The sequence below is a fragment of the Meriones unguiculatus genome, chromosome 3 (assembly GCF_030254825.1).
Source record: "Meriones unguiculatus strain TT.TT164.6M chromosome 3, Bangor_MerUng_6.1, whole genome shotgun sequence".
Taxonomy (NCBI): Eukaryota; Metazoa; Chordata; class Mammalia; order Rodentia; family Muridae; genus Meriones; species Meriones unguiculatus.
This window is the reverse complement of record NC_083351.1, coordinates 27,266,334-27,293,060: the sequence shown is the minus strand read 5'-3', so window position 1 is coordinate 27,293,060 and position 26,727 is coordinate 27,266,334. Positions and strand designations below refer to the sequence as shown.

The 26,727-nt window shown below is 43.3% G+C and overlaps 1 protein-coding gene and 1 long non-coding RNA gene across 5 annotated transcripts in view; one reads left to right on the top strand and one right to left on the bottom strand.

The window, feature by feature from the left end:
- The window catches only part of LOC110540095 (uncharacterized), a 123,567-nt gene that overhangs the window by 93,924 nt on the left and 2,916 nt on the right, over positions 1-26,727 (bottom strand). The window lies entirely within an intron of this gene.
- Mycbp (MYC binding protein) lies at positions 17,176-24,614 on the top strand. Its single transcript, XM_021626914.2, has 5 exons — positions 17,176-17,322; positions 17,469-17,541; positions 21,858-21,906; positions 22,106-22,235; positions 23,460-24,614. The coding sequence occupies exons 1-5, from the start codon at positions 17,308-17,310 to the stop codon at positions 23,502-23,504; spliced, it is 312 nt and encodes a 103-aa protein (XP_021482589.1). The 5' UTR covers positions 17,176-17,307; the 3' UTR covers positions 23,505-24,614.

The following is a 26,727-nucleotide window of genomic DNA, read 5'->3' as shown; positions in this document are numbered from 1 at the left end:
AGAGATGTCTTATTATCAGGAGGTGCTGTGAGTTCATATCAGATAGAGCAAATCTTCTAGAAAATCCACAAGATAAGACACAAGTAAAATCTCCAAGTAACAACACTATAACCCTTAATGCTGTTTGAGATAGGGATCTACACTAAGGAGCTTTAGGATCTAAGATATAGCAGATGAGGCTGTAAGAAGCAGGGGTAAGAGATTAAGAAAAAGATAAACATCCCTTGGGCAGGAGAGATAATTCAGTGTTTAAGAGTACTTGCTCTTGCAGAGGACCTGGGTTTGATTCCTGGCACCCACATGGTGCCTCACAACTGTCCATAGTTCTAGTTTCAGGAATCTGACATCCTCATTGAGGCTGGGCATGCACTTGGAGTGATACACACACCCAGGCCAAACATTCATATACATAAAACAAGTACATTCTTAAAAAAGAGCAACACCCAAAGCAAGGCTTTTCTATGCTTTCTGTTTTAAATTTGGGCACTTGTCTATCCAGTTTTTGTTGGTTGGTTGGTTTTGTTTTTCAAGAAGCAGGGTTTCTTTGTATCCTTGGCTGTCCTGGACTCATTTTGTAGACCAGGCTGGCCTTGAATTCAGCCTGCCTCTGCCTCCCTTAGTGCTGGGATCACAGGTATGTACCACCGCAACTGGCTCGTCTATCTTCTTGGAGAATGATTTTAATCCCTGGAGGGCCACAGTTCTTGGCTGTCTGGTTTGATATCTCTGTGTCTGGGATGACTAGCTGACTCTGGAACGATGAGTCTGGGAGTCAGATCTGTCCATCTTGTGGAGTGGGTAAGGTCACGGTCCATTTGGTCCATTCGGAGATTGGTAGTCAGGCCAAAGATGACATCAAGAAGGTGATGGTGGTCATTGAGAAAGTGCAGAAATGGGAGAAGAAATGGGTGACTGTGACAGATAGCAAAGGGGAATTTTGAAATTTATACAAACGAATCATGTCTTCCTAGTCTGACTCTAGAGAAGGGAATGATGAGTAAAAAGACTGCCAATATCAGATCCCAAGGTGAAGGGGCTTCCCAAACTCCCATAGCCATGCCTCCCAGAGATGGTGGAGAGACTGCTGAAGTGGGCCAGTGACGTCACCTGTTTTATCAGGTCTGAAGTCTCAGCACATAACCGAAATCATTAGAGGAAGACCCTTCCACATAGCATTTCAAAGGGGCTAAAGTCACTTAATGAGGGGTGTTCTGAACCTGGATCAAAGCGTAGGATAACAATGTGGTTCACGGGAACTGATCATCATGGTGAGGGTTTAGATGTCTCCTTCAGGCACAGTGGAGCTGAGGTGGTACTTAACACCAGATGCATGAGATCCTGTTTTCAGCAGGGTAGGCTTGTGGGAGTCCAAATCATGCCACAATTGCAATAATCTTGTGAGGTAGAGCTCTGGTTACCTCTTATGACATTTTTGCTCTCTAAGACAAAGCTTCTACCTGCCCTGTATGAGTTCTGTTTTGTCTGGAGGTCAAACCCCTGTCCCCGCCCCCCCCCCCCCCCCCCGGCCATTTCTGTAGTTACTGTGGTGGTCAAGCCCTAGAACAAAAGAGTCATCACTCGGGGATCACACTACGTCCAATTTTAGCTTTTAGGTCAATTTATGAGTGTTTTGCCTGCATGTATATATGTACACCATGTGTGTGCCTGGTGCCCTCAGAGGCTAGAAGAAGGTATCATATTCCCTGGAATTGAAGATACAGACAGTTGTGAACTGCCATGCAGGTGCTGGGAACCCAGCCTGGGTCCTCTGCTTTAGCAGCCAGTACCCTTAGCTACTGAGCCATATCTCCAGCCCCAACCTGGTTCCAATAAAACAAAACAAACCCCCCAAATGAAAACAAACCCATATTTACTTATTTCCCCGTCCCCTGTGTGTGTATGTGTGTATGTATGCCATGGATGGCTTATGGTGGTCATAGCACAACTTTCAGGAGCTGGTTTTCTTGCTCAACCACACGGGTCCCAGGGATCTATTTCTACCCATGCTTGAGAGATCATGTGCTACTTGCTCAGTCAGTGGAATGGCCACACGTGCTGCATCAGCACGGTCTTCCTTCCTGTGGGAACCAATGTGATGTCTTCTTTGAGGTCCTGGTGGTGTTCAGATCCAGTTCTGGGAAGCTTCAGAGAAGAAAATGCAGTGTTCTTGGAGCACATGGCACATGTGATCTGTAAGGAAGCCTGTTTGTCTTACCCAAGCCAACTGCTGTTTCCAGACTACAGAGTACGTTTCTTTTTTCTTTTCTCTCTCTCTCCCTCTCTCTCTTTTAAGATTTATTGATTAGTTTATTAAATATAAAGTGTTCTGTCTGCATGCCAGAAGAGGGCACCAGATCTCATTATAGATGGTTGGGAGCTACCATGTGGTTGCTGGGAATTGAACTCAGGACTTCTGGAAGTGCAGCCAGTGCTCTTAACCTCTGAGCCATCTCTCTGGCTCCAGAGTATGTTTCTTTAAGAGAAACTGTGGCAAAGAGAAGTTGTTTTTGGGTCTGTTCACTGCCCACTTTTAAAGGGACAATTGAAAAACATTTTTTTTGTTTTCCTATAACAGGATTTCTCTGTGTAGCCTTGGCTGTCCTGGAACTTGCTTTATAGACCGGCTGGCCTCTAACTCACAGAGATCCACCTGCCTTTGCCTCTCAAATGTTGGGATTAAAGGTATGTGCCACTAACTTCTGCCTAGGACAACTGAATTAAAATCAAGCCATAAATGTTTAAGTCAAAACAGAGGATAGAAAATATGAAGTTAATTTTTAGAAATGGGGGCTGGAGAGATGGCTCAGTGGTTAAGAGCAATGGCTACTCCTCCAGAAGACCCGGGTTCAATTCCAGCACCCACATGTGTTGGTATAATGTTCTTTTGAAATATATATACTTTACCCTTGTTCATTCAAATGTGGATTTCTCTCCTCCACTCTCTGGTTTCAATCTGGACATTGCATTGTGGTACTTATTCTAAGCATCACCTATCTCAACTTTGTGTAAACAGGCCAAAATAAAGCAACTAGCCACAACGTTGAGCAATGGAAAGGAAGCAGGAAGAGAGGGAGGAGTCAGAAGACAGGAAGGTGGGAGGAGAGTGAGCAGAGGCTGGGAGAGCAGAGGTGGGAGGAGAGGTCTTGGAATGACATGGAATATGAACCAGACCTAATACATCACAAAAAGCAAGTATAATTGGTGAATCTAAATGTCAGGAAACTATGAGGGCTTGGAGGTTTAAGATGGAGTAACTATTACCCAGCATTGTGTTCAAGGTTAACTAAATAAATCATAGTCTCTGTGCGGTGATTTGGTTATACAGCTGTTTAGGATTAACAGTGGCATTTACTAAAAGATATATCAATAGTAAATATTAATGTTTTTTACAACACACATGGCAGCTCACAACTGTCTGTAACTCCTGCTGCAGGGGATCCGACTTGCTCACACATGCAAGCAAAACTGATGAACATAAAATAAAAATAAACAAAATTGAAGGAACTTCAATTCAGAAATTGTTATTTGAAACTTTTTTAGAAACATTTTTTTGTCCTTTAAAAAACAGTAGCACTCTCATGCCAGGTGTGATGGTGCACACTTTTAATTTAAGCATTGGGAGAAATTTGGAGGCAGATGTGAGTTCAAGGAAAGCCTGGTCTACACCCTGAGACCCTGTTTTAGCCAACAAAAATAATATTAACTCTCCTTTAGTGAGGGTATCCATATATTTCATATTAATGTTTAATACTGAACCCAGAATGGACACAGTTTCCTACATGGAAAACAGCACAGACTAGAGTCAAGGAACAAAACTTTTAATAGCTTGCTGCACATGTCAGTGTTTTACAGCATTTCATGACATACACCACAAAAACATTTTCTGTTTACAAACATGAATTTTGAGTATAATGATCAAGAACCCTCAGGCCAACATTGCTCTTCAAGTTTTGGTGGGTAACATTTACAACATATACACACACATCCGATTAGATAGCTAGTTAGGAGACAGGCAAGAGCAGGGATGGAGGCCATGGAGGGTGGACCTTATCTCAGATTTCCTTGGTAACATACAGGGAAGTGAATCATTGTAATTCCTTAAAAATTTACTGTAAATTCCTTAAAAATCCCTCCTTAAAGGCTGGAGAGGTGGCTCAGTGGTTAAGAGCACTGTCTGCTCTTTCCAGAGGTCCTGAGTTTAATGCCCAGCAACCATGTGGTGGCTCACAAACTATATATAATGTGATCTGACACCTTCTTCTGGCCTAGAGGTGTACATGCAGCTAGAACATTTACATACATAAAATTAAACAAATTAATTAAAAAAAAATCCCTCCTGGGGATGGAGAGACGGCACAGAGGTTAAGAGCACCGGCTGCTCTTTCAAAGATCCTGAGTTCAATTCCCAGCAACCACATTGGTGGCTCACAACCATTTATAATGAGATCTGGTGCCCTTTTCTGGTAATCAGATGCACATTCAGGCAGAACATTGTATACATAATAAATAAATAAATAATAAATATTTTTTAAAAGTCTGTCTTTAAAATTCAAAATACTTGTTGCGTGTGGAAGAACATGCCCTTAATCTCAGCAGTGAAAAGGCAGGGGCAGAAGGATCTCTGGAAGTTCAAGCCTGGCCTACAGAGTGATCTCTAGGACAGCCAGGACCTTTAGAGAGAAGGACTGAAAATACCACGTAAAAAAGAGGGTGGCAGTATCAGGGATTTGCTGAGGCCCAGCAAGACAAAGAGTCCTTCTCTCGGTCAAAGAATACAATGTGACTTTTACCCCTGGGACATGGCATTCTAATCTGTCTCTAATAGTATCACATTATATATCACATTCTTCCTTCCTTCCTTCCTTCCTTGTAGTTGTTTATAGATTTTAGTAGTTTTCCTTTGCCTCCTTCCTATCCTCTCTCTTCCCTCTTAAAGATACTTGATGTGTATGGATGTTTTGGGTGCTTTTATTTCTGTGCACAATGCATACCTAGTGCCAACAGAGACTAACAGAGGGCACTGGATTCCCTGAAACCGGAGTTACGACAGTTGTGAATTGCCATGTGGGTTCTGGGAATCAAAACTGGATCCTCTACAACAAGCCAGTGGCTTTTTTTCCCCCCTGGAATTCACTATACAGGCTGGCCTTGAACTCACAGAGATCCACCTGCCTCTATGCCTTCCCAAACAGAGAATTAAAGGTGTGTGCCACCACACCTGGCCAGACAGTGTTCTATTCTGCTGAGCCATTAATCCAGCCCTTTGCTTCTTTTTCTGAGTCATAACTCAAAGTGTGATAACACAAAAATATTTGGTGCCACATCCACTTGATCTCTTTCTTCTTTGGATAGTGGCCAAAATCCTACGAACGTCTGCCCTGACTCTGGGCATTCTCATTCTTTCTGAAGGGTAACTCCCCTCCATACAGAATTCCTACAGCTCCGCAACGTTTCTCCTGACTCCATGGTTAGAATCTAGACACAAAAGGCACACCTATTTCCCTTCCCTGTTCCTGTTCCCTCCTTTCTGGCAGATGCCACCACTCCCAGCTTACCTACCATGTCACTTTTATCTCTCAAACTATAATAAATAAAATGTCCTTAATTTCTTCTGAGTCCATTTTAAAATTTTTTAACAAGGAGACTAGCAAACCAGAAATGGGAACTCCCATTTTCCCATTCCATAGTGATAATACTTTTTTTTTTTTTTGGCTTTTCGAGACAGGGTTTCTCTGAGTAGCCTTGGCTGTCCTCAAATTCATAAAGGTACGACTACCTCTGCCTTCCAAGTACTGGGAGGCATGCGCTACCATCCTCCGGTTACCCAAATATCTTTGTTAATACAAATGACACTATTAGCAACGATCTGCATAGGAAAATTATCCCATTTCGACACTGACAAATTGTATGTATATTTCATGTGGACTAAAGCTGGGAAGTCATACAAAAGGATTTCTACATACAGGCCCATTCAAGTTTATATCGTTAACTTTTTCTAGCGGAAGTAAGTTTAGGAAAAACACTTTATAGCATTTCTGAGTATCTGCTAAAATAACTGTTAACAGTTTAATCACCTTCACATTTTAGGGTGTCCTGTAAATCTCTGTAAACAGGATTAACACTTAAGAGCACCAGGCCCACCCCATTTCATAAGAGGACATGCTCAAAACCAATGTTCCAGTCAGTTAACATTTTAGAGAGGTCTGCTTGGAGTAGAGTCTTATAAACTGGGGTTCCTTTCAGTTTCAAAGTCAAATACTCTAAATTCAACCATCTTAGCTGATGATTTTTTTCAGAGAGAAAAAATACAGAGGTGGCAGCTCTAACTTAAAAGAGTCACAGTTATGCTTACCCATGCTTACACACAATACACCTTTTAAATGGGCACACTGAGATGAGAATTTTGGTATGCAGGCAAAGAAAAATTAAAAAATCAAGTGGCCTGGGTTTAGTAGTAAGTTATTTGTAGGAACTGCAGGGAAGATTGGCTCTGCCTTAGGGTTACTTTAGAAACTATCATGAGTTTACCAAAGGCTAGTCAGCTAGAATGCTCCCCATGGGCTACCATGTTTACACGACTGGAACAGAAATGTCCTCAAAACTCTTGTTTCTCTATGTCACATGTGCTCGGGAGGGGGTGCAATGGGTTGCTTTAGGAGAGGAATGGCCACAAAATTAGCTTTATTAGGCGAATGGGCTTCTATCACAAAGAAGCAGAATGTCAGATTAGATGACGTGATGGGCCAGAAAGGGAAGTACAGGCTGCCCTTTAAAACTTGGAGGAGCAGCATTAAAAGATATCTTAAAATAAGAGAGTTACCGTGTACAGGATGATGGCGGCTTGCAGAGGTGCATGGTGGGAAACACTCCCAAACAAAGAGAGTGGTTGGTGGTAAGTTTCACACCATGTGATTTAGTCTGGGATAGCCTTCCTTAGCATGGAAGAGCCAGATAGAGGGTAGGAGCATGAATTAGGGGCTGTAAAATAAATAAATAAGTCTCAGCACAACATGACTTCTTAACACACAGTCCCAGGAAAGAGCTGCAGGTTTGAGTTTTTCAATCTCTGAGAAAACACCAGCTTTGAGTCATCAGTGGCTTACCGAAGTGCCCATGATCTAACACGAAGACTCAGAACCAAACTAAAATGCTACAACTCCCCCCACCCCAAGCCTACTTTGTCCCACACCAGACACTCAAATGGTTTAAAGCCCATCACACAAAAGGCATACCAATCCAAACATAGCTTTACAAAACAGGAACAGCTCAGAGGAACCAGGAAAGATAAAGCCAATCATCAAGTGGCAGTCACCACATATGGCTTACAAAGAACACAAAGTGCTTAAAGGAGACCCAACCTAAAGGAAAACCAAACCTGATTGGGGAGAGCCATGGTAAGGGTTGAACTTTCTAAAAAAAAAAAAAGAAAGAAAAAAAATAAAAAATAAAGCCTAAATCCTTGTTTTTCTTCTTCACCTTCTAGAGTAGATGATACTGGCTAAAGCAGAAGGCTGAAAAACTCCCTGGAATAAAGCAATTCTAGAAGCTGTTTGGGGCAGTTAAACCTTTTGCTCTCCACACAGGGTCAGCTTGCTGCCAGTGGCTGCCACTCAAAATGTCTTTCCTCCAGGCTGGCTTGACAGCTGTTACTGAAGTTATTAACATCAGAATCTGTGTCTTGGCAGCTGTCATTAGTCCATCTCTTGTCCCTGCCTTTTGCTTGCAACAGCTCACCTCTCATCTATCTGGCGCAGTGTGGAAGGCAGAGGCTGGGGAGACTCTGAAAATGAGTGGTGTGGTAGAAACGTAGCAATGGCAAGAGAAGAACTGCGACCTCTCCGAAAGTTCTGACCAGCACAAGGGAGGACTTGTGAGTGGAAAAGCCCTGGTCCTCAGGAGAGTTTCCAAGCTCTGGGCTCCCACACTTGAAGACCCGGAGAGCTGTTACTGTGAGCCCCCCAAAACAAGGGTCGAGGTGGGCAAGCCTCTGGGACAGCCATTATAAGTTTGTTTCCAAGGCGGTCAAAATGTCTCAGTGCTGCCTCAGACAACAGCAGGTGTGCGAGTGATCTACAAGGCAGCAAGGCGGGATTGCTCATCTTTACAAGCAGAAATGGAGCAAACCAGGACATTTCCCACACTTGCAGCCTCCGCTAGCAAGTGCCAGCTGCGTGCCTCTAAGCAGCCTGCTCTCATTTGTCACTACGGGTGCTACGGAGTGGCTCTTGTAAATGCCTGGAGTCTGGGAGCAGGCTTGCAGAGCCACCATGTGTGGTTTCTCCTCGCCCCACCCCCACCCAAGGAAAGACTGAGATAGTCATAGTAACAAGTAAGACTACCTTAAATTTAAGGGTCATGGCTTTGCTTAGCAGAGCAAATAAGAAAAATATGGAACCACTCAAGCCCACAAAAATACCACAAAAGTAAGCATAAGAACAAAAGGTACTTGCAGAGGTTTGGACCAAGTCCTATATAGAAAACCCAACCAAAAATAAAAATGAATTTGACTAAGGAGAGAGCCAGGAGGTCCTTTCAGGGGACGCAGTGAGAGCGTACGGCCAGGACAGCCCAGGTAGTGTTCAGTCACACCAAACAGTGCTGGCCACAAGAGAAAAACCGCAGAGCAGGCAGTAGGGAAATTACAGCCATCACAGAGAAGGTGGAGGCTGAGTTATTAGCCTAGGAGGGGAGACGCTGTCTCAGTGGTAGGAGGAGAAGGTCGGGGGCTCGGCCCAAGGCCATGGGAAAAAAAAACAAACCAAGTCAGTTAAAGAAGTCCCAGGACTTGGAGATCTCAGCCAAAGAGCACCATGAAGAGCTCTTTCGCTCACAGCTGCCACAAGGAGCAAGTTACAAGAAGCCTGTTAATAAAGGAGAAGTCTCTGGGGAAGCAGAGGTGAGACCCCACAATCTGGGCAGGCCAAAGAGTGGGAGGATGCTGCCAGAGAGCTGTGCGTGAACCAGCAGGGTGCTCCACAGATGCCAACTGAGTAACTCTAACAAGACGCAATGAAACGGGAATCCGGCACAAACTTCCTAAGCTCTGTGCATTTGGTGAGACTGGCTTAGGACCAGAGATATAACATCCCAAGTTCATGGATAAGGTGGAGGTGAAGGTGGCACTAGCCCCGGAGGAACTTACCCAGGAAGGCAAGGAATCATGAAACCTGTTGCCAGGTAACTCTAAGCTGCCTCCTCCCCCAACCCCAACCACCGGAAACCAAGTGTCAGGTGACCAAGGATGGACAGACATGCTTTAAAGGTACTCATTTCTTTGAAAGCTGATGATATTCAAAAGACTATTTGATTTTATCAAAATAATGGTATGACTCTCCTAATGAAATTCATTTTTAACAACATTGGGAATCCATTTGGCAAATACTCTGATGCCAACGTACTAAAACAGTGGGTGTGGGAGAAGCAGTGTCCATCTTTCCTGTCCTGAGCATGAGGAGAGCCAATGTCATCCCATCAGAACTTGATCAGGGATGTGAGAGTGCCTGGTAGAAAGATGACAACTAAAGCCACTTGCCTGTGGCATCCGTGCTTTGGGCATGTCCTTCCTCCGTAAGAAAACAACACACCTGCTTTCTATTAAAACCGGATCCTCTCCTAACCATTTCCGATGTGTGTTGGAAGGTTGTTTGCTCCACAGCTTGATGGGACCCCTGGAGCTCAAGACTTTTCCAAGTCCAGTGGTGCAGGCTTTTGCCCCAGCCTCTGCTTTCTCATTGGAGCTCTTGTGTGTTGGCTCCATCATGAGCTCTGAAGGCTTCTGACCAGTCAGTTCCAGGGTTGCTGAACATCATTAAAGGGGGTTCCTTTTTATCAGGTCCTTAAACAGTGGCCTCTGTGCCTTGGCCCTTGAACATGCCATTATTCGGGTCCTCATGAAAGGTTTTTTTGTTTGTTTGTTTTAATGTTGCATCCTGGAGCTGCTGAGCCCGCCCTTGCTCCTAATTGTTGGTCCCAGCGCCAAATGGATGAGAAGGACATTCTTTTCAAAACTGCATCTCAGTTTCTTGCAGATACCTTAGGAGGTCCTTTTCGGGAAGGAATGTCCCGTTCAGAACCTGATCCTCAAGGCCTGCTGTCTGTAGCCATTGGTGTCAGCCTTGGTCTCCTCAGATGTTCCATAGATCATTTTGAAAGTTGCAGCCTCAAGTCCCTGAGGATGAAGTGTTTGCTGTTCGCAGCCCCAGAGGCCAACTGAGAGGAGCCTTCCTCCTTACAAGTCATATTTGAGTCGCTGGTGGACATTTTAGGCGCCGTTTCCTAGGAAGGGATGCCCTGGTAGGAATTTTGTTAACTCTTTCTCAACAAAATAGGGCCCTTCTGTCCCCTCAGAACAGTCATTTTTATTTTTATTTTTTTTTTAAAGAATCTGGCTACATTTACTTTTCAGACACAAGGATATTGACGTGTTGTTGCCTTTTCTTTGGCTCACAATTTAGTCAGGTCTAGTTTTTCTGGCTCCTTCCGGTCAGTCCCTGCCTCTCACCTTCCAGACCGGACCTGAGGCATCGGCGGCAAACCGCTGTGAAGCGGCTTAACAGAACGCCAACGGTGAAAAGCTCCTTTACGGAGTGGGGGATGGGGACTGAAGGTGGGGCGGAGGAAGGGTGGGGAAAGGTAGGGCACCTACAGGGTTGGGCGGAGCAGATGGAGAATTCCCAGTTGTGTAAATTGGCCATCCGAGGTCTTAAGGTGCAGGTTGGTGAGTCTTGTCTGACCAGCCACTTAGAAGCCTTCAACGTCCTGACTTCAGCGCTCTGGCTGCAGAGGCTTGGTGACTACTATGTACGGAGGAGGCCAACATCAGCGAAGACGTGGCCGGTGCCGGGGCCGGGGCCGGCGCCTGGGCGTTGCAGCAGGCCGTGACCTGGGTCACCCAAGCAGAAGTGGCTCCCTGTGGGGACTCTTAGATGAACTGGTAGCGCACTTTGTAAGTCCGCTGATGCAAAACGCCGCGATTCCCACCTACAAGCGCTTGGGCAAGAAGAGGCTGCGCGCCCTCCTATGGTGTGACAGGGAAACCACTCACAGCGGGCCGCGCAGAGGCCGCTCAGAGATGGCCACGGGGGTAGATGCGGACGCAGCATGCTCCAGCAGGAAAATTTTACATGCCACAGATAGCCATTGGGAGAGGTTTTTATTTTAATTTCTTTTCACTGTATTTTTATGTGTTTGGGTGTTTTGCTTGCGTGTTGGTTGTGCACCAAATGCATGCAGTGTCTGTGGAGACCAGTTACAAAATGGTTGTGAGTCACCACGTGGGCTGCAAGAATTGAACCTGGGTCCTTTGGAAGAGTCCATCTCTCCAGACCTCTTCTATTTATTCATGATGTATACTTTATGTTTTGGAGTTCTCAGGATAGTGCCAGGACCCTAGCACTCCAACAAACCAAGCTTAGTAATGCATCATCAAAGCAAATTAAAGACAGACTTGATACTGAAAACAAGAAAAAGATTTACTCAATGGTGGCCATGTTGGATAGTAGGACAAAGAGATGCAATGACCTCCTGGGTCCTGACATGAGGTTTAGGTATAAGGGCCAGAATTATGCATATCTGAGCAGTCCTGGGAGAGGTATGGTCCTTTCATCACTGATACATCACTGTCTTGGCTACAGTCTCTTTGTAAGGCAGTCAGACAAGATGTCAGGATGGTGAGAAATCCCTTTTCCTAAGACAAGTCCCTCTCCTTGTTGGATCCAGGCTTCATCCTTCTCTGAGGAGGATAAACTTCTGGGGAAAGTCCAATTTTCTAGGACCAGTCTGATGGTTAAAAGGAGGGCTGCAAGTGTTTCCTTAGAGGATTCGCTTTGAGAAACATGAAGACACCTTTTAGGTGGTGCTAGTTTTCCCCCTTATTTTTGCTCTTCTAATAAGTGGCTGAACTTCACCCTTAGACAACTTTTGAAGCAGTGGATGTGCCTGCTTATAAAGTTACTACACATTCATCTCTCTGCACCAGGCAGTTTGTCCATCTTGACAGAGTTGGAGGCAGGTTCTGGAGCTATGGAGGCCAGGCTGGCCTCTCTCACAGAGCTCTGCCTGCCTCTGCCTCTGGAGTGCTGGGATTAAAGGTGTTAAACCAACTTCTAAATGCAATAGCGGGGAAGAAAGTTTGTGTTTAACTGTGCATTCATATGAACTGCTTAATTTTTTTTGCATGACCTAGTTTTATCTTATTTGGTTTGTTTGTAATGCCTTGTTACAAATAATGGTTATATTTTACCCTTAACTCTAGTTGCATGTTTAAAAATATTAATTCTTTTGAGATAATTGCACCATTTCTCCCCTCCATTAAATGCAGTTTGTATTTTTAGAGCAGGTTTAAGAACTTGTTTTCATGTCGTGGTCCCCCAATCCCTACCCTAAGATGCTCCACCTGCTGGCAGAATGGCAATATAGCTTCAAAAAGGGCCTTGCTTAGGACTCCCTTGATTTGGCAGTTTTGTCTTATGCAAATTTGGAAGTTACACCTTTGTAGCTGAAAAGAGCTCCACAGAGATGTAACAAACAGCTACATCATCTCCCTGCAGGAAGTGTGCAAATATAAGCTGGTATGGATGGCTGGGAAGAGACTCTGGTTGCTGTTACAATCAATGAACCTACCATGTACACTGGCATTTTAGAGCAAGTTGTGAATCAAAATATCTGTATTGTTCTGCTTCGTTAGCATATTTGTACCCTTTTCATGCAGTAGAATCCAAGGCCTTGCTTCATAAAAAAGAATAGGAGAAGGTTGCCTCCTTCATAGAAATACAGAATAGCATTTATGGGTCCTGTGCTTTGATTGAGAATGTCTCCTATAGGCTCAGGCATTTGAATACTTAGTCCCAGTCGGCATTGCTGTTTGGTGAGGTTTAGGTGGAGTGGCCTTGCCACAAGAAGCATATCACTGGAGGTGAGCTTTGAAAATATTCGCCTCACATACTTCCAGCTCACTGATTCATGCTTGTAGCTGAGGGTGTGAGTTGTCAGCTTCCTGCTGCTGCTTGGTGCCATGCTTCTCCACCAGGACGGATTTCTATGCCTATGGAACTGTAAGCCCAAATAAACTTCTTACCCCCATCCCCAATAAGTTGACTTGATCATGGCGTTTTACCACAGCAAGAGAATAGAAACTAATATAGGAATCATAAATAATTAAGTTCTTTAAAAACAAAACAAAATCAACCAAAAAGAAAAGGGGGGGGGGCACGTATTCTTTAAAATGCCAGGAAGTTTTGCTTTGTTTTCTTTGAGGCAGGGTTTCTCTGTGTAGCCTTGGCTATCCTGGACTCACTTTATAGACCAGGCTGGCCTTGAACACACAGAGGTCTGCCTGCCTCTGCCTCCCTGAGTGCTGTGTCAGGAAGTCTTATTGAGTTTGATTTCTGCAACTCCTATAAAAAGCCAGATGTGGTAGAATACATGTGTAATCTCAGAACTCCCAAAGGGAGATGGGAGGCAGAGACAGGCGAACCAGAAGACAACTTGCTAGTACTGCTTTGTCTACTGGTCCAAATGTTAGCCTGTATGCTGATGTGATATTTTGTTATCCATATATGTGTCTGTATGCCACCTTTAGGTATGATGTTACTTGAAAACGACCCCCCCCCCCAGGGTTTACTTCAAATTATCCTATAGGTAAGCAAACATACATGTAAACTCAGTCCAAATTCCTTCCAATTCCTAAGACTTAAACAAATCTTATTATTTTAAATTTACAAGTTAAAAAAAAAAAGCTGGATGGCAGTGATGCACACCTGTAATCCTAGTACTCTGGAGACAAAGGTAGGCAGCTCTCTTGTGAGTTCAAGGCCTGCTTGGTCTACAGAGCAAGTTCTGGGACAGCGAGGGCTACAGAGAAACCCTGTCTCAAACTCCCTCCCCATTCCTCCCCCCCCCAAAAAAAAGAAAACAAACTCTAGGACTGATAATACATTGGCTTATGCTACTATTAGTTAAATAATAATGTCAATATCTTTGTTTCAAATACCACTTTCTGGGGCTTCATTACAATACTCTGTGCAAAAGTCAGTAACTGTAATAAAAAGCTGGTGTAGCTGGATAGGGCCTTGGGTTGTCCTTGGTGTGATTTCCAGATTGTATTCTAAAGAGCTGAACAAGACACATTATGGACATCAGGGTTCCCTTTTGCAGGTCCCTAGTTTTTTCTGATAAAAGATTTGAGATTTAGAATGAAATTTGAGAATCATTTTATTAGATTTTAAAAGAAAAACCGCAGGGCAGGCAAACTGTAATCTATCAGTAAGATGGGGGACTTGGAAAAAGGAAGCTGTAATAGAGTAGGGGGTTTCTTCCTCCCATCCCCAAGCTCCTGGAATAGTGATTCATGAGACTCAAAATATTATTTACAAATACGTAGGCCATATAGCTAGGCTCTTTTCTCACTAGCTAATAACCTAATAACTCATTTATATTAATCTACATTCTGCCATGTGGCTAGTTACCTGTACTCAGGTACCATGCATCCATTCTCCTTACATCTTGTTGGCTGACTCTCTTACACCTGGCTCTATCACAAAATCCCTTTTGCCTGCAGATGTTCCACCTTCTATTTCCTGCCTCACCTATAGGCCATAGATATTTTAATCGACAGGTATTGCATCCATACAATCCACAAGATAATTCCTTCTACAATTCCCCATTTTAGTTCAATAAAAGGCCCCTTTTTACATAATAAACTATATACAATAAGAACACTTATGAAACAATTATGAAAACTATTAGGTAAGATTTACATTCAATGTAAATTTACATTCAATATCCAGTCCAAATTCATTTGGCAACTTAAGAGAAAGCATCCTATTAATTATCCTATCTTGATAAGTTCAGAGTTGTATACCTAAATAATTTTCTATCCTTATTTGCATTATCAATCAAAAAACATCTTCTTAGACCTAAAAATCTTCTTAAATTCTAAACTTAAGCTTTATTTTAAGACAGTAACTACCTAGTCTTCAACCCCATCAAAGACTTGAGAAGGAATAAGTATTACTTGAGAATGCAGGAAGTCCAGGGAAGCTGCTTCCAATACTATAGACTTGACAGACAGCTAGCTGCCTGGACAGTCACCCCAAATTTCTCTATAACATTGTAGTGTCAATCTTCAGCCTTCTGGCCCAGTAAAATAGACAAGAGAATTCCTTCTACTGCGTAAAGGAGACTTTTTCATCTCATATGGGCTCAGTTCAGGAGTTGGGAGTACCAGAGACTCACAGTCACAGAAAGCATCCACTGACTCAATGGCTCTGAGTTTTCGTCTGTAAACCTGACATTGATGGTTGGATGTGTAGAAGGAATCTCTTTTTATCTGTATGGAAGTATCACCTGTCAAGAAAAAGCTAATGGCCTTTAGCTAAGACAAGAAATAAGGAGGTGGGGGTTCCAGGGAGAGAGGGGGTGGGGAGTAGCAAGGCATGGTGCTGGACTCCTTTAACCCTGGCACTTGGCAGGCAGAGGGAGGTAGATCTCTTGAATTCAGGGCCAGCTTAGTCTCTATAGCAAGTTCCAGGCCAGCCAGGGCTACACGTAGTGAGCCTCTAGGTCAAAATGATAACACAAAATCCCCATAAAAAAAACAAACATAAAGCTCCCAAAAATCTCAACTAAGAAAAGTGGATGAGCCTGGAATGCCTCAGAGAAGAGCTTGGAGGAAGGGCACTGCCAAAGAGAACAAAGGGAGGCAACAGGACTCACTCTGAGGCCCTCTGCTTTGTACTTTTTCATTCAATTTGTGGTTGCTGGGTTCACGACTGGACAGTTCTTTTCATGAGTTTAAGTTCTGTGCCTACTCATATCCAAATATATTTTTCTTAAGACCAACAGAAAAGACACTATTCCTATTATTTGTGCAATATATGACCATCATTTCTCTTTTCTTAAACAGTCTAGAAACTTTGCAGCTAGGGGCCAGTGAAATGGCTCAGTAGGAACAGGCACTTGTTGCCAAGTTCAATTACTGAGACTCACATGGTGGAAGGAGAAAACTAACTCGTACAAGTCTTCTAATCTCTGACTGTGCCATGGCACAAATCTTCTCACCCCCCCAAAAAAAAGTAATAAAAAAATTCCACTAGATTTCAAAAAGATAAGGGGAGGTGAGCCTTACACTGAAACATGAAGATAATGATTTTGTTGTTTAGGAGCCAGGGTTTCTCTGTGTAGCTCTGTTCATCCTGGATCAGGCTGGCCTCGAACTCATATATTCCATCTGCTTCTGCCTCCCTAGTGCTGAGATTAAATTCAATTCCTGCACCACCACCACCACCACCCATCGAACAGAACAAATTCTATACAAAGAAGTCAAAACAATATCTAGCCACGTGGAGGGCACACCTGCATATTCACTGAAATGTCCCCTCCTGCACCCAGGAACGTTCTCACTAGAAAAACAGCGGCATAGCCAAGTCTAAATTCATCTTCTGCACTTTAGGTGGGTCCTGACAATCACAGGCTGGAGGGGGACAAGCATTTTGGATGAACGAAAAAGGAACTAAAGAGACATACATACTTAGTACTACCAATAATCATTTTTAACACAGTGGCTCAAATAAGAAAAACACACACACATAGATGGAAAACAATGTTAAGCACTGAGGTGGGGAGGCGGGGAAAAACTAATGACAAAGGCAGAAAAAAGAAGCAAGACCAGGTTATTGTTCTAATCCAACACTGCCACATAGAGATAAGCACGCAGCTGTTATCTGCAAACCTCACTGGGCTTAATGCTCACATGCGGGCCCTGAACATGGAGCCAAAGCTAGACTTTAACTCTTTATGTAGCTGAGGGTGACCCTGAACTCTTTCCTTTTCTCTGGCCTTCGCCTCCCCCGTGCTGGGTATTTTTCTGAGAGTCAAGAAATACGGCGTTGGTCGGGCTCCCAAACTTCCAAAGACCCAATAGACAAGGAGTGCGCCACTACCACGTGGGAAGAGGCTCCACCAGGAGCGCTGACTCCCGGCCACATCCACACAGGGCCCAACAGGAGGCTCACCCGGATTTACCGAAACCTTGCCTCTTGCTAGGCAACCGAATCTCCACAGCGACCGGAACAGGAAGATGCGAGGCTGCCCAGAACCACGGAGGGCGGGCGCACGCAGCCTCTCTGAGCTCCTCGGAGACAGGGATACACAGCGTCCCGGTCGCCATGAAAACAGGCCACACCCCGGCGATCCCGGCCCGTGCCTGCCCAGTGCGCAGACGCGCGCGCCGTTCCGCGCATGAGCAGTGTGGCTTGAAGCCCGCCAGCCCGAGTCTCCGGCGCCAGCTACGCCGCTGTGGCTGTCACTATGGCCCATTACAAAGTGAGGGGGGCGCGGCGTGGCTCGGGGCGTGCGGGCGGCGCCGGGTGGGAGTTGGGGCGCGTGCAGGGCCTGGGGGTGGCAGCGGGGCGCGCCGTCTTCCTGCTCCGGCCCCGGGCTCCGGTCCCTGACCCGCCGTGTCTCCTCAGGCCGCCGACTCGAAGCGCGAGCAGTTCCGGAGATACTTGGAGAAGTCGGGGGTGCTGGACACGCTGACGAAAGGTGAGCCAGGGCGGGCGACGGCTGCCCGCGCCCGCGCGCTCCCGGCCAGGTGGGGCTGGCCCGGGGACTGGCGAGGCCTTGGGGTCCCGCGGGTCGAGCGCACGCCGGCTGCGGGACGTCGCCTCGCCCCGGTGGCCGCTTTCTACCCCAGACTGAAACTCTTGCAGCTGTTGCAAAGTCTCTCCAACTTCCGTTGCTTTCCCTCGAGCAGCCGCACTGGACACCTTAGCAAGAGACCTTGAGATGCCAATTGCTCCCGCCTTCCAGTGTGCGGGATCCTACACATTTTCCTTTGGACAAAGGCAGCTAAGAAAATTACTGGATTTGAGAGTGGATTAAGTGAGGTCTAGTGGGGGGGATTCATAATCCGTTTGGGCCGTGGCTTTTCAGCTCCTCCAGCTTGTATAATTCTTACTTTGTGTAGATTTCATAATTTTTGAAGAGCTTCAGAGTACACAAAAAATGACTATATTGTTTATCTTAAAAAATAGATGCTTACTGTTGAACTGTATCCCTTCCTTTCTGGGTAAAACGTTATTGAAAACAAAGGATTCCCAGAGAGATACAGCTAAACTGTATTCTAACAGTATATTGAATGCCTGCTATATGTTGAGTAACAGCGCAGCAGTGCTTGGTGTTTTCAAGGAAGTAGAATGGAATTTCTGGCAGGGATTGAAACCTTGGTCTCTTTGAGAATGGGAAGTGGCTTCGAAATAATTTATATCTGCTTTTTAGGGAAACAGCTAGGGGAAATTCTTGGATAACTTAGCAGAAAGCTGAGTTTTTAATTCCCTTACGTGTTTGAATTACTAGTTTCCTTATGTCTTTGTAAGTCAGGGTGAGCAAAATATAAGGAACTACTCTGTGAAGCCACTGTATTTTGTGGCCTCAGAAGTGTCACAGATGCTTGGAATTCTGGTAAAAAAACCCCTCATGTTTCTTTCATGTAATGTTCTTATTCCAGCCTTGTGTTCTAGGCACCAGGGATAAAGCTATGAAAACGTCCTTGCTTTCAGGAGCTTGTAGCATAGTTGGGGGCACACACACTAGAACACAGTGCCAGCTAGTGGTAAATGTGTAACTTAAACCATACCAAGACTAGGGGGATAAAGATGTGACATTTTACTTTGAGTGCTAGAGGGAAGACCTTTGAACAGAATCTAAAGTACAGATTAGTATCTTTAGTCTGAAAGTTTGAAATCTGTAACTTAGTGAGCATTGATGTGGGAAATTCCATACCTGACTGCATGAATTACGCAGGTCAGCCAAAATTAAGGAGCCTAGGAATATTTGCTTGTACAAGATCATGTTCACATTATGTGTATAAGGTTCATACAGAATATAAATGAATTTTATGTTTATGCTTGGATCTCATCCCCAAAACATCTCACGACGTATAAGTAGACATTCCAAACTCTGGAGATAAACACTGAAATACTTCTGGCTCCAAGTATCCTGTGTGTGTTGGGGGGCCGGGGACAGACACGATGCAGTAATTGGACAGAAAAGCAATAAAAGGCAGATGGAGGACAGTTGGAGAGAACCGAGTGCAGAGCCACCTGCACAGGCCTTCAGGCCGTGTAAGAGAGTGGAAGCTTTTGCATGGTCCCACCCCTCAGTCTTTTTAAATTCTCGTCTCCTAAATAACATCTGACAACACAGTAGCTATTAATATGATTTAAAACTTAATTTTAAAGGGTCAAACATAGATGTGTTATACAAGTTTACATTTTTCCTATCCAGCAAACATTTCAGAAGGGTTTATAATTGTTTTTAATGTCAAAACATTGTAAGAAACTAGGCATGGTGACATGTTTTTAGTGCTCTAGTGAGGGAAGGTAGATCTGCATTCACTGCTTGCCTGAAGTACAAGACTCAACTCAAAAGGGCAAATTAAGAGGTAGGCTGGAGAGATGGCGAGGTTAGACCACTTGATGCATAACCATAAGGACCAGAGATTCAGATACCAGCACCCATGTGTTGGGGGTCTCTGTGTGTAATCCCAGTGCTGTGGGGACAGACACAGGAGGATCATCAAGGCTTGCTGGCTTGCTCCAGATTCAGGGAGAGACCTTGGCTCAAAAGTTCAAGGCACATACATGCAGAAGACCTCAGCATCTTGTCTTTTTTCTAATTGCACTTGATAGGCTGAAGTAGGAGGACTGCTTGAGTCTGCAGCTAGCCTGTGCTAAAGACAGACTATATCTTAAAAAAAAAAAAAAAAAAACAACAAACCAAACTAACCAACCAAACAGAACAACCAAGACAAAAACATCCCTAAAGAAGGTAAATGGTTGACACATCATTTGGAGTAGCATTTCGGTTATTTTGAGCAGCATATCAACCTTTAAAGTACCTGCCTTTAAATATCTACCTAGTTGCTAGGGGCCAGCAAGAAGGCTCAGCAAATGAGGTGCTTGTTGCCAAACAAAATGGACCTGAGTGTGATTTCTGGACCTCACATGGTAGGAGGAGATTCAGGAATCAGAATCTAGATTCCTGAAATGTGTCCTCTGATTCCCACCCCAAATCTCAGTACATAACCAGTAAAAATAAACCTGGCTTCTAAAGCAAAAGGGAATATAATTTGGTTGAATTCTCTTCAGATAAAAAGTATAGCCATCTCATAGAAAAGCATAAGAAACTTTACACTTTGTAGCATCAGCCTTGCAAGCACCACAGACAGGAATTTGGAAGCTGAAGGAAAAGGGGGTAGAATAATGGAAGGAAACGGCAGGAACATTAATCTATAAGAGTTTAGATTCTAGCTAGCCTGCTGGTGGTTGTCTTTACTCCCAGAACTGGGGAGGCAGCACTCACAGTGTCAGGCAATTTCTGTGAGTTCAAGGCCACCCTCGTTTATATAGTTTCAGGACAGATAGGGTTCCATCAAGAGATGCTGTCTTTAAAAATAAGTAAATAAAGGTTGACTCAGTACAGATCAGTGGAAGAAAATGGAAGAAACACTTTTAAATGTATAATTAAAAAGTAATACATCGGGATTTAAGTATTCTAACATATCCTAAGAGATGATGGCAGAATAGTGGTGGTATAAATTTCTAAAACAACAAAACGAAACACTGTATTTTGGTGTAAAAGTATCTGCTCACTTGATGTTTTTCACATTTGTCTATATTTCCAATTTTTATTAAATCTCCAAAAACTAGAAGACATGTAAATTGGTTTGTAACTGGACTTCTTAATTTGGACTCTTACATTATGTACATTGAACAGTTATACTTTTTTGCTTTTGTTAAGATTTTCATAGTTGATATGGTGACACACACACCTGTACAGGAGAACTGAGGCAGGAGGAGTGCTAGGAGTTTGAGGCCAGCCTGGACTACGTAGTGAATTCTAGGCCAGCTTTTTTGGTTAACCTGTCTTAACTACACAGGGCTCAGGCATACACAAACTCAGGAGCTTTTTCAATGGGTCTAGTTTGGAGAACCTGCCACTTGAATATTGACTTCCAGGAGGACGTGTTCAATAGACGAGTGAGACAGTGTTCACCCGGAGCACTAGTGTAGTTTTAAATACCAATCTGAGCATGCTGCCTATTGGTAATGTTTTTGGTTGCTGGCTTGCCTGTCATACATGAAATTTAATTCTTGAACATTCTGAATAGAATGCTTCTGTTAATTACCTAAAATTCCTTGAATTTCTTCAGGTAGCTTACACCAGATGTTTTGTTTTTGAGTCAGGGCTCCTTGTAGCTGAGGTCTCCAGCTCACCTTGAACTCTCTATCCCCCTGCCCTACCTCATGGGTGCTGAGACTGGAATCATGGGCCACCTCACCCAGCTTTCTTAATTGTTCTGCCACTTTTCGTGTCCTACCTCAGTCAGTCTTGCATATAGCATTTAAGAATGATCCTGTCACCTCCTTGCTTTAAAACTGCTGAAATTTGTAGTCCTTAGGATCAAAGTTCAACTAAGCTTTTCTTAGTTTTCCATCGTCCGCTCCTAAGTACCTTTTCATTCCCTACCCTCAACATAACCTGACGTATTAGTTCCCTAGTGTGGCTTTCCTATTTTACCTGAAACACACCTAGGTTTCAGGGCTGCCTCTGATGCTCAGTATTCTCCAGTCTTATTCTGAGACTCACTAACCACTACTGCAGTTGAGTACTCTGAATTCCTTCTCTTTTGCAATGGACTGCAAATGTGTTGCTAGCAAGGGCATTCTCTGACTTGCTCACCACTGTCTGAGCATTCCACTCACCATACAGCAGGCAGACAGTGTTTACTGAGTTTTAGAATATTTCAGCCATCTACAATGAAGACTTCATTGCTTTTCTTTCTCTTTGGTTTGCAGTGTTGGTAGCCTTATATGAAGAACCAGAGAAGCCCACCAGTGCTCTGGAGTATCCTTTTCATCTTTGAAGTCAAAAAGACCATATTTTTTTTTTGACATTTTTATTTATTCAAATATATAAGCTTTGAATATTTTAATTGAAAAAATGATTTTTAATTTTTACATGACCTTGATAACTACTGGTAGTGTGGGGGTTGACTGTCTCCAGCCTCATTCTGCTCAGAGTACATACTTAACACTGATGTTAGTTTTTTAAAGCATCACTTAGGAGCTGCTACCCCGGAAAACCCAGAAATAGAGCTGCTTCGCCTAGAATTGGCAGAAATGAAAGAGAAATATGAAGCTTCTGTAGAAGAAAATAAAAAACTGAAAGCAAAGGTAAATTTAAAAAAGAAATTCAAATTTAAAAAAAAAAAACACCTTGTCTCTAATTATTATCTGACCAAATCCTTACTACAAGCCAGGAATTATATAGCTCAGTGGTAGCACATCTGTCTGGCATGTACTAAGGTCCTGGGTTCCATCTGCAGCATGATAAAACTAGAGTAAACAACTAACCCCAAAATGTCACTATATGGGCAGCAGAGAAGGACAGTATCAGTTTGAATCAAATGCATAGCCAACTTAAGCCTCATCTAGAAAGATCCCAAGACCAGCAATAAACAGGATAAGCAAAGTGTGGTCAAGAAAAGGGAATTGAGAACCTGTATCAATAAAAAGGTGCGACTACTGGTTAGTGCTGCTTGAATTAAATGGGCAATTTTAAGGGTCTTAAGCAGTGTAGGTCAGTCTAGGCCACTGCTTTGCTGGGACGGGGGAGTGCACAGTCTGTACTGTCTGAAGCATGATTCTCTAGGTTCACAAGATGACGGAATAAGCTGCACCAAGTTTTTCCTTTGTTCAAATTCCCATAAACTTGAGCATCAACTTAGTCTTTGAGGTTTACCACATTCTGAACCACGTGATGCACTTTCCAAGTCTGAAACTAATTGAAAGAAGTCAAGTCTTCTTAAGTCTAGTATTCTTGTAAGGAACTACAAATTTTTATAAAAGAAAATACAATGTCTTAAACTACCAAAGATTCTAAGATACAGACTTGGTAGTTTCTTTATAAACCAGGCTGGCTTCAAACTCAGACCAGTCTGCCTTTGCCACCCCTGTGCTGATTTAAAGGAGGCTTCTGGTACTTTTAAAGTCAGACGTTAGTTATTTTCATTGACTGGCCATACTAATAGAAATCACATAACTCTTCCCTTCTGCTTTTTAGGATAAGACAGTCCCATATTACACAGCACGGCATTTTTTCTTTTGAAAGATAAGATTATTATGTATCTAGTATTTTAACAGTTCAGTCATGAGTTAAAATTAAAGTTTAGTTCCCTGGCAATGCTAAAGGTTTACACAGAAAAAAGGGTTTTGTTAGGTTTAATTGTAGTCAATCTTAAGTAAGTATAAGTGAATGGTTTAAGAAGTAAGTTTAGAAATTGATTACTGACTCAATAACTAAGTTGAATATAATATCTAGTCTAATTTCATTGTATTACTAAGTTTTTTACCCAATTTAAATAAAATTCATCTAAATCCTCTGTCTTTGCCCCATAGCTTGCTCAGTATGAGCCACCTCAGGAGGAGAAGCGTGCTGAATAGGATTCTTCTCAGTTGAAAAGACACTGAAAACTGGTTTTGTATCACTTGAATAGCTTGTATAGTATATAATCTTTCCTGAAAAGATGCTATAAACTTTTAATATGTTAAATTCACTCATCACACTTTAATGTTATAAACACATACATAGAATCACCAATAAAAACTCAATATAACTTTCTTTGGGTCTTAAAGCAGGAGAATCCAAAGTAGATCTCGAAGAAAAGCTAAAAAGCCACATAACTTTTCACCTTAAAAGACATTTTATTTATTATCCAATTAGGAATGATGGCACTGGTTGTATTTTAGTTAGGAGATTTAGCATGGAGCTATTCCTTGGACTTGAGCATAGTAGGCACACTCATTCTTGACAGCGCACATTTCCTGTAGACAGCTGGATACATCTGTGATGTATGCTTTTGCATGGATTCCCATGCATCTTCTGCTTCTTTATATAATGTGGAACGAATAACTCTTTGCCACCACTTTGCCTTAGATACCTTTGTGTGTGCCAGTATGAACTCTGACACCACATTTTCTTTCTATGCAATCATGCCCATTTGACAATGCTGCCTTGCTCTGTGTGTGTGTGCTTTAGTGCGTTCTGGTTGCACATTAGTTTAGTGTTTTCAGTTTGCTTAATGCTGCAGTTACCTTGATTGTAATTTACATAATTTCTAACAGGACTACAGTCTTACCCTGTCTTACTTTCTTCCTTACTTGAGCACAGAAGAGAGATAATATAAAATTCTGGGTTCATGCACAAGCTGGGATGGGAAAGTGGATAAACTATTATGTCATGGACGACTATAGTATGTGATTACATAATGTTTTCTTTTCCCTCAAAGGTATTTTTGAGCCTTGAACTCATTATCCCTATGATGTAGGTAGGGCAGGTAAAGGGGAGGTTGGGTGCTGAATTTTTAGGTCAAAGACTGACATACAGATGTGTTCCTAACTATAGAATGAGCAGGTCAGTTAATGGCTTGGAGATTCACTTTCCTCATCTGTACCATGAGAACATTTGCTGCCTACCTCACAGGGTTGTTGTGAGGTCAAATGAGAGAATGTATATGAAATATTTGTAAATGGTAAAGTACCACTTGTTTAGTCCTTTTCTTTCTTTTTTGGGGACAGTCTCAGGTAACCCTAGGCTGGCCTTTAACTCCTGCCTCCAACTCCTGAAGGGTAGGATTAGAGGCATTCACCACTACATCCGGCCTTTCCCCCTTTCTCTGGGAAGAATCACAGTAAGATATATTGCTGGTCACTTCTTCCTCACTGACAAACATCTAAGCCCTTCTGTGTTGTGCCTTATATCCTTGTTAGGCAGCCTGTCTTTAAATTTTGATCACTGCACCCATCCAATCAAAGCTGGTTTAACCAGCAGAGGCACTGGGACCTGCTGGAAACTCTGACCAAGCCATTTACGAGGACACCGTAACCAGTCATGTTGGCAGGATTGTGGCAATGGTCTGTATTTCTTCCAGTCACAAGTTTGTTTCTGGAGGGTGGCCAAATACTCCTGGAGGAACGTTCAGTTGGACAGATTCCCATTTTCTATCAGTCTGAGTGCCTCTTGGGTGGACAGCACTGGGCTATGTGCTGGTGTGGTAAAGACTCCATTAGGAGACAATACAAGGTGGGTAAGGATGTGTTAAGAATTGTAGGAATAAGCCAGGTGTGGTGGTGCATACCTGGAAATCCCAGTACTCGGGGAGGCAGAGGCAGGTGGATCTCTGAGTTTGAGGCCAGCCAGGGCTACAGAGAAAAACCCTGTCTAGGAAAAAAAAAAAAAAAATTGTAGGAATAATAAGGCAGGGTCCCATGAGGACTTAGAAGAAAGGGGACTTAGCTTCTTCAGGTAGTTTGTATGGCCATCATTTTGTTGATACAGACAACTATGTATCTGTGACTGGCCTAGCACTTACTATGTAGCTGATGGTAGCCTAAAACTGAAGATCCTCACTCCTCTGCTTCCCAAGTGCTAGGATTAAAGGTGTGTATCACCATGCCTAATGTTATATTTATGTCAGTAGGTCTGTGAGTATCTCTTGAACCACCATTTTGCACATTAGTTGTACAGCATGTGGGTTAGATTACCACTTGCAGGTGGACACAGACCTGGGTCAGCCACTGATACTTAAGAATTCAAGGTCTGGGGCTAGAGAGATGGCTCAGTAGTTAAGAGTACTGGCTGCTCTTCTAGAGGTCCTGAGTTCATTTCCTGGCACTCAACATGATGGCTCACAACCATCTATAGAAGGATCTGATAACCTCTTCTGGGGTGCAGATGTACACACAGAGCAAGTACACATTTAAAAAACAAACCCATCAATCGATCAATCATAGAAAAAAGAAGGAAAAAGATTTAAGGTCAGTGGGAATGGTGAGCCACCTGACATCAGTGCTGGGAACGAAACTGGTCCTCTCCAGGAGCAGTGTGTGCTCTTAACCATTGAGCCCTGTTTCCAACATGTCTATCACAGACTTGGAAGACTCAGGGTTAGGGTCAGGCAAGATGATGTTAAATGGAATATGAAATGTAAGCCATTAGTTCAGTTCCTGCTGAACTTCAGCTGCTTCACTATAAAATAATTATTATAGATATGGTTCAGTGGGTAGAGATGCTTGGGTGCAGGCTTGAAGAACTCAGTTCAATCCCTGCATCCCACAAGGTGGCAGGAGAATCATCTCCTGAGAGCTGTCCTTGCACATGTGTACACCTGCATGCACACAGTACATGTAAAAGTTCTGACCAGACATGATGATACAAGCCTGGAATCCCAGCACTTGGAGGCAAGAGGCTCATAGTAAGTTAGAGGCCAGCCTTGGGTACCATGTAAAACCCTGTCTCACCTCCAACCCCCACAAAAGGTATGTGTGTATTTGTGTATGTGTGTGTTTTCACATCTTGCCTACCTTAAAAAGTTATTGTCAGGATGAGAGTAAATACAGTGAGTATAAAAGTGCTTTGCAAACTGTAAAGGACTACCTGCAGATCAGTCAGTACTACTGCCACGTCTATAAGCATCACAGAATTAGAAAGGCTGGTTGGTGGATTACTTTGGAACAGGTTTAACCGTCATAATCTGGAGTACATACACTGCTATGCACAAACAAAAAAGTTAAAAACATCAAGTCCTATAGTGGCCAAAAAAAAAAAAATGTAGTTACACAGAGTGAGTAGGATTTCTGACAAAATAATACTTCTGGTGATCCCTAA

Coding starts and splice junctions, on each gene's coding strand:
- Mycbp (XM_021626914.2), top strand. Junction 21,907..22,105: donor AAGCCCACCAGTGCTCTGGA/GTATCCTTTTCA, acceptor CACTGATGTTAG/TTTTTTAAAGCATCACTTAG. Junction 22,236..23,459: donor ATAAAAAACTGAAAGCAAAG/GTAAATTTAAAA, acceptor TTTGCCCCATAG/CTTGCTCAGTATGAGCCACC.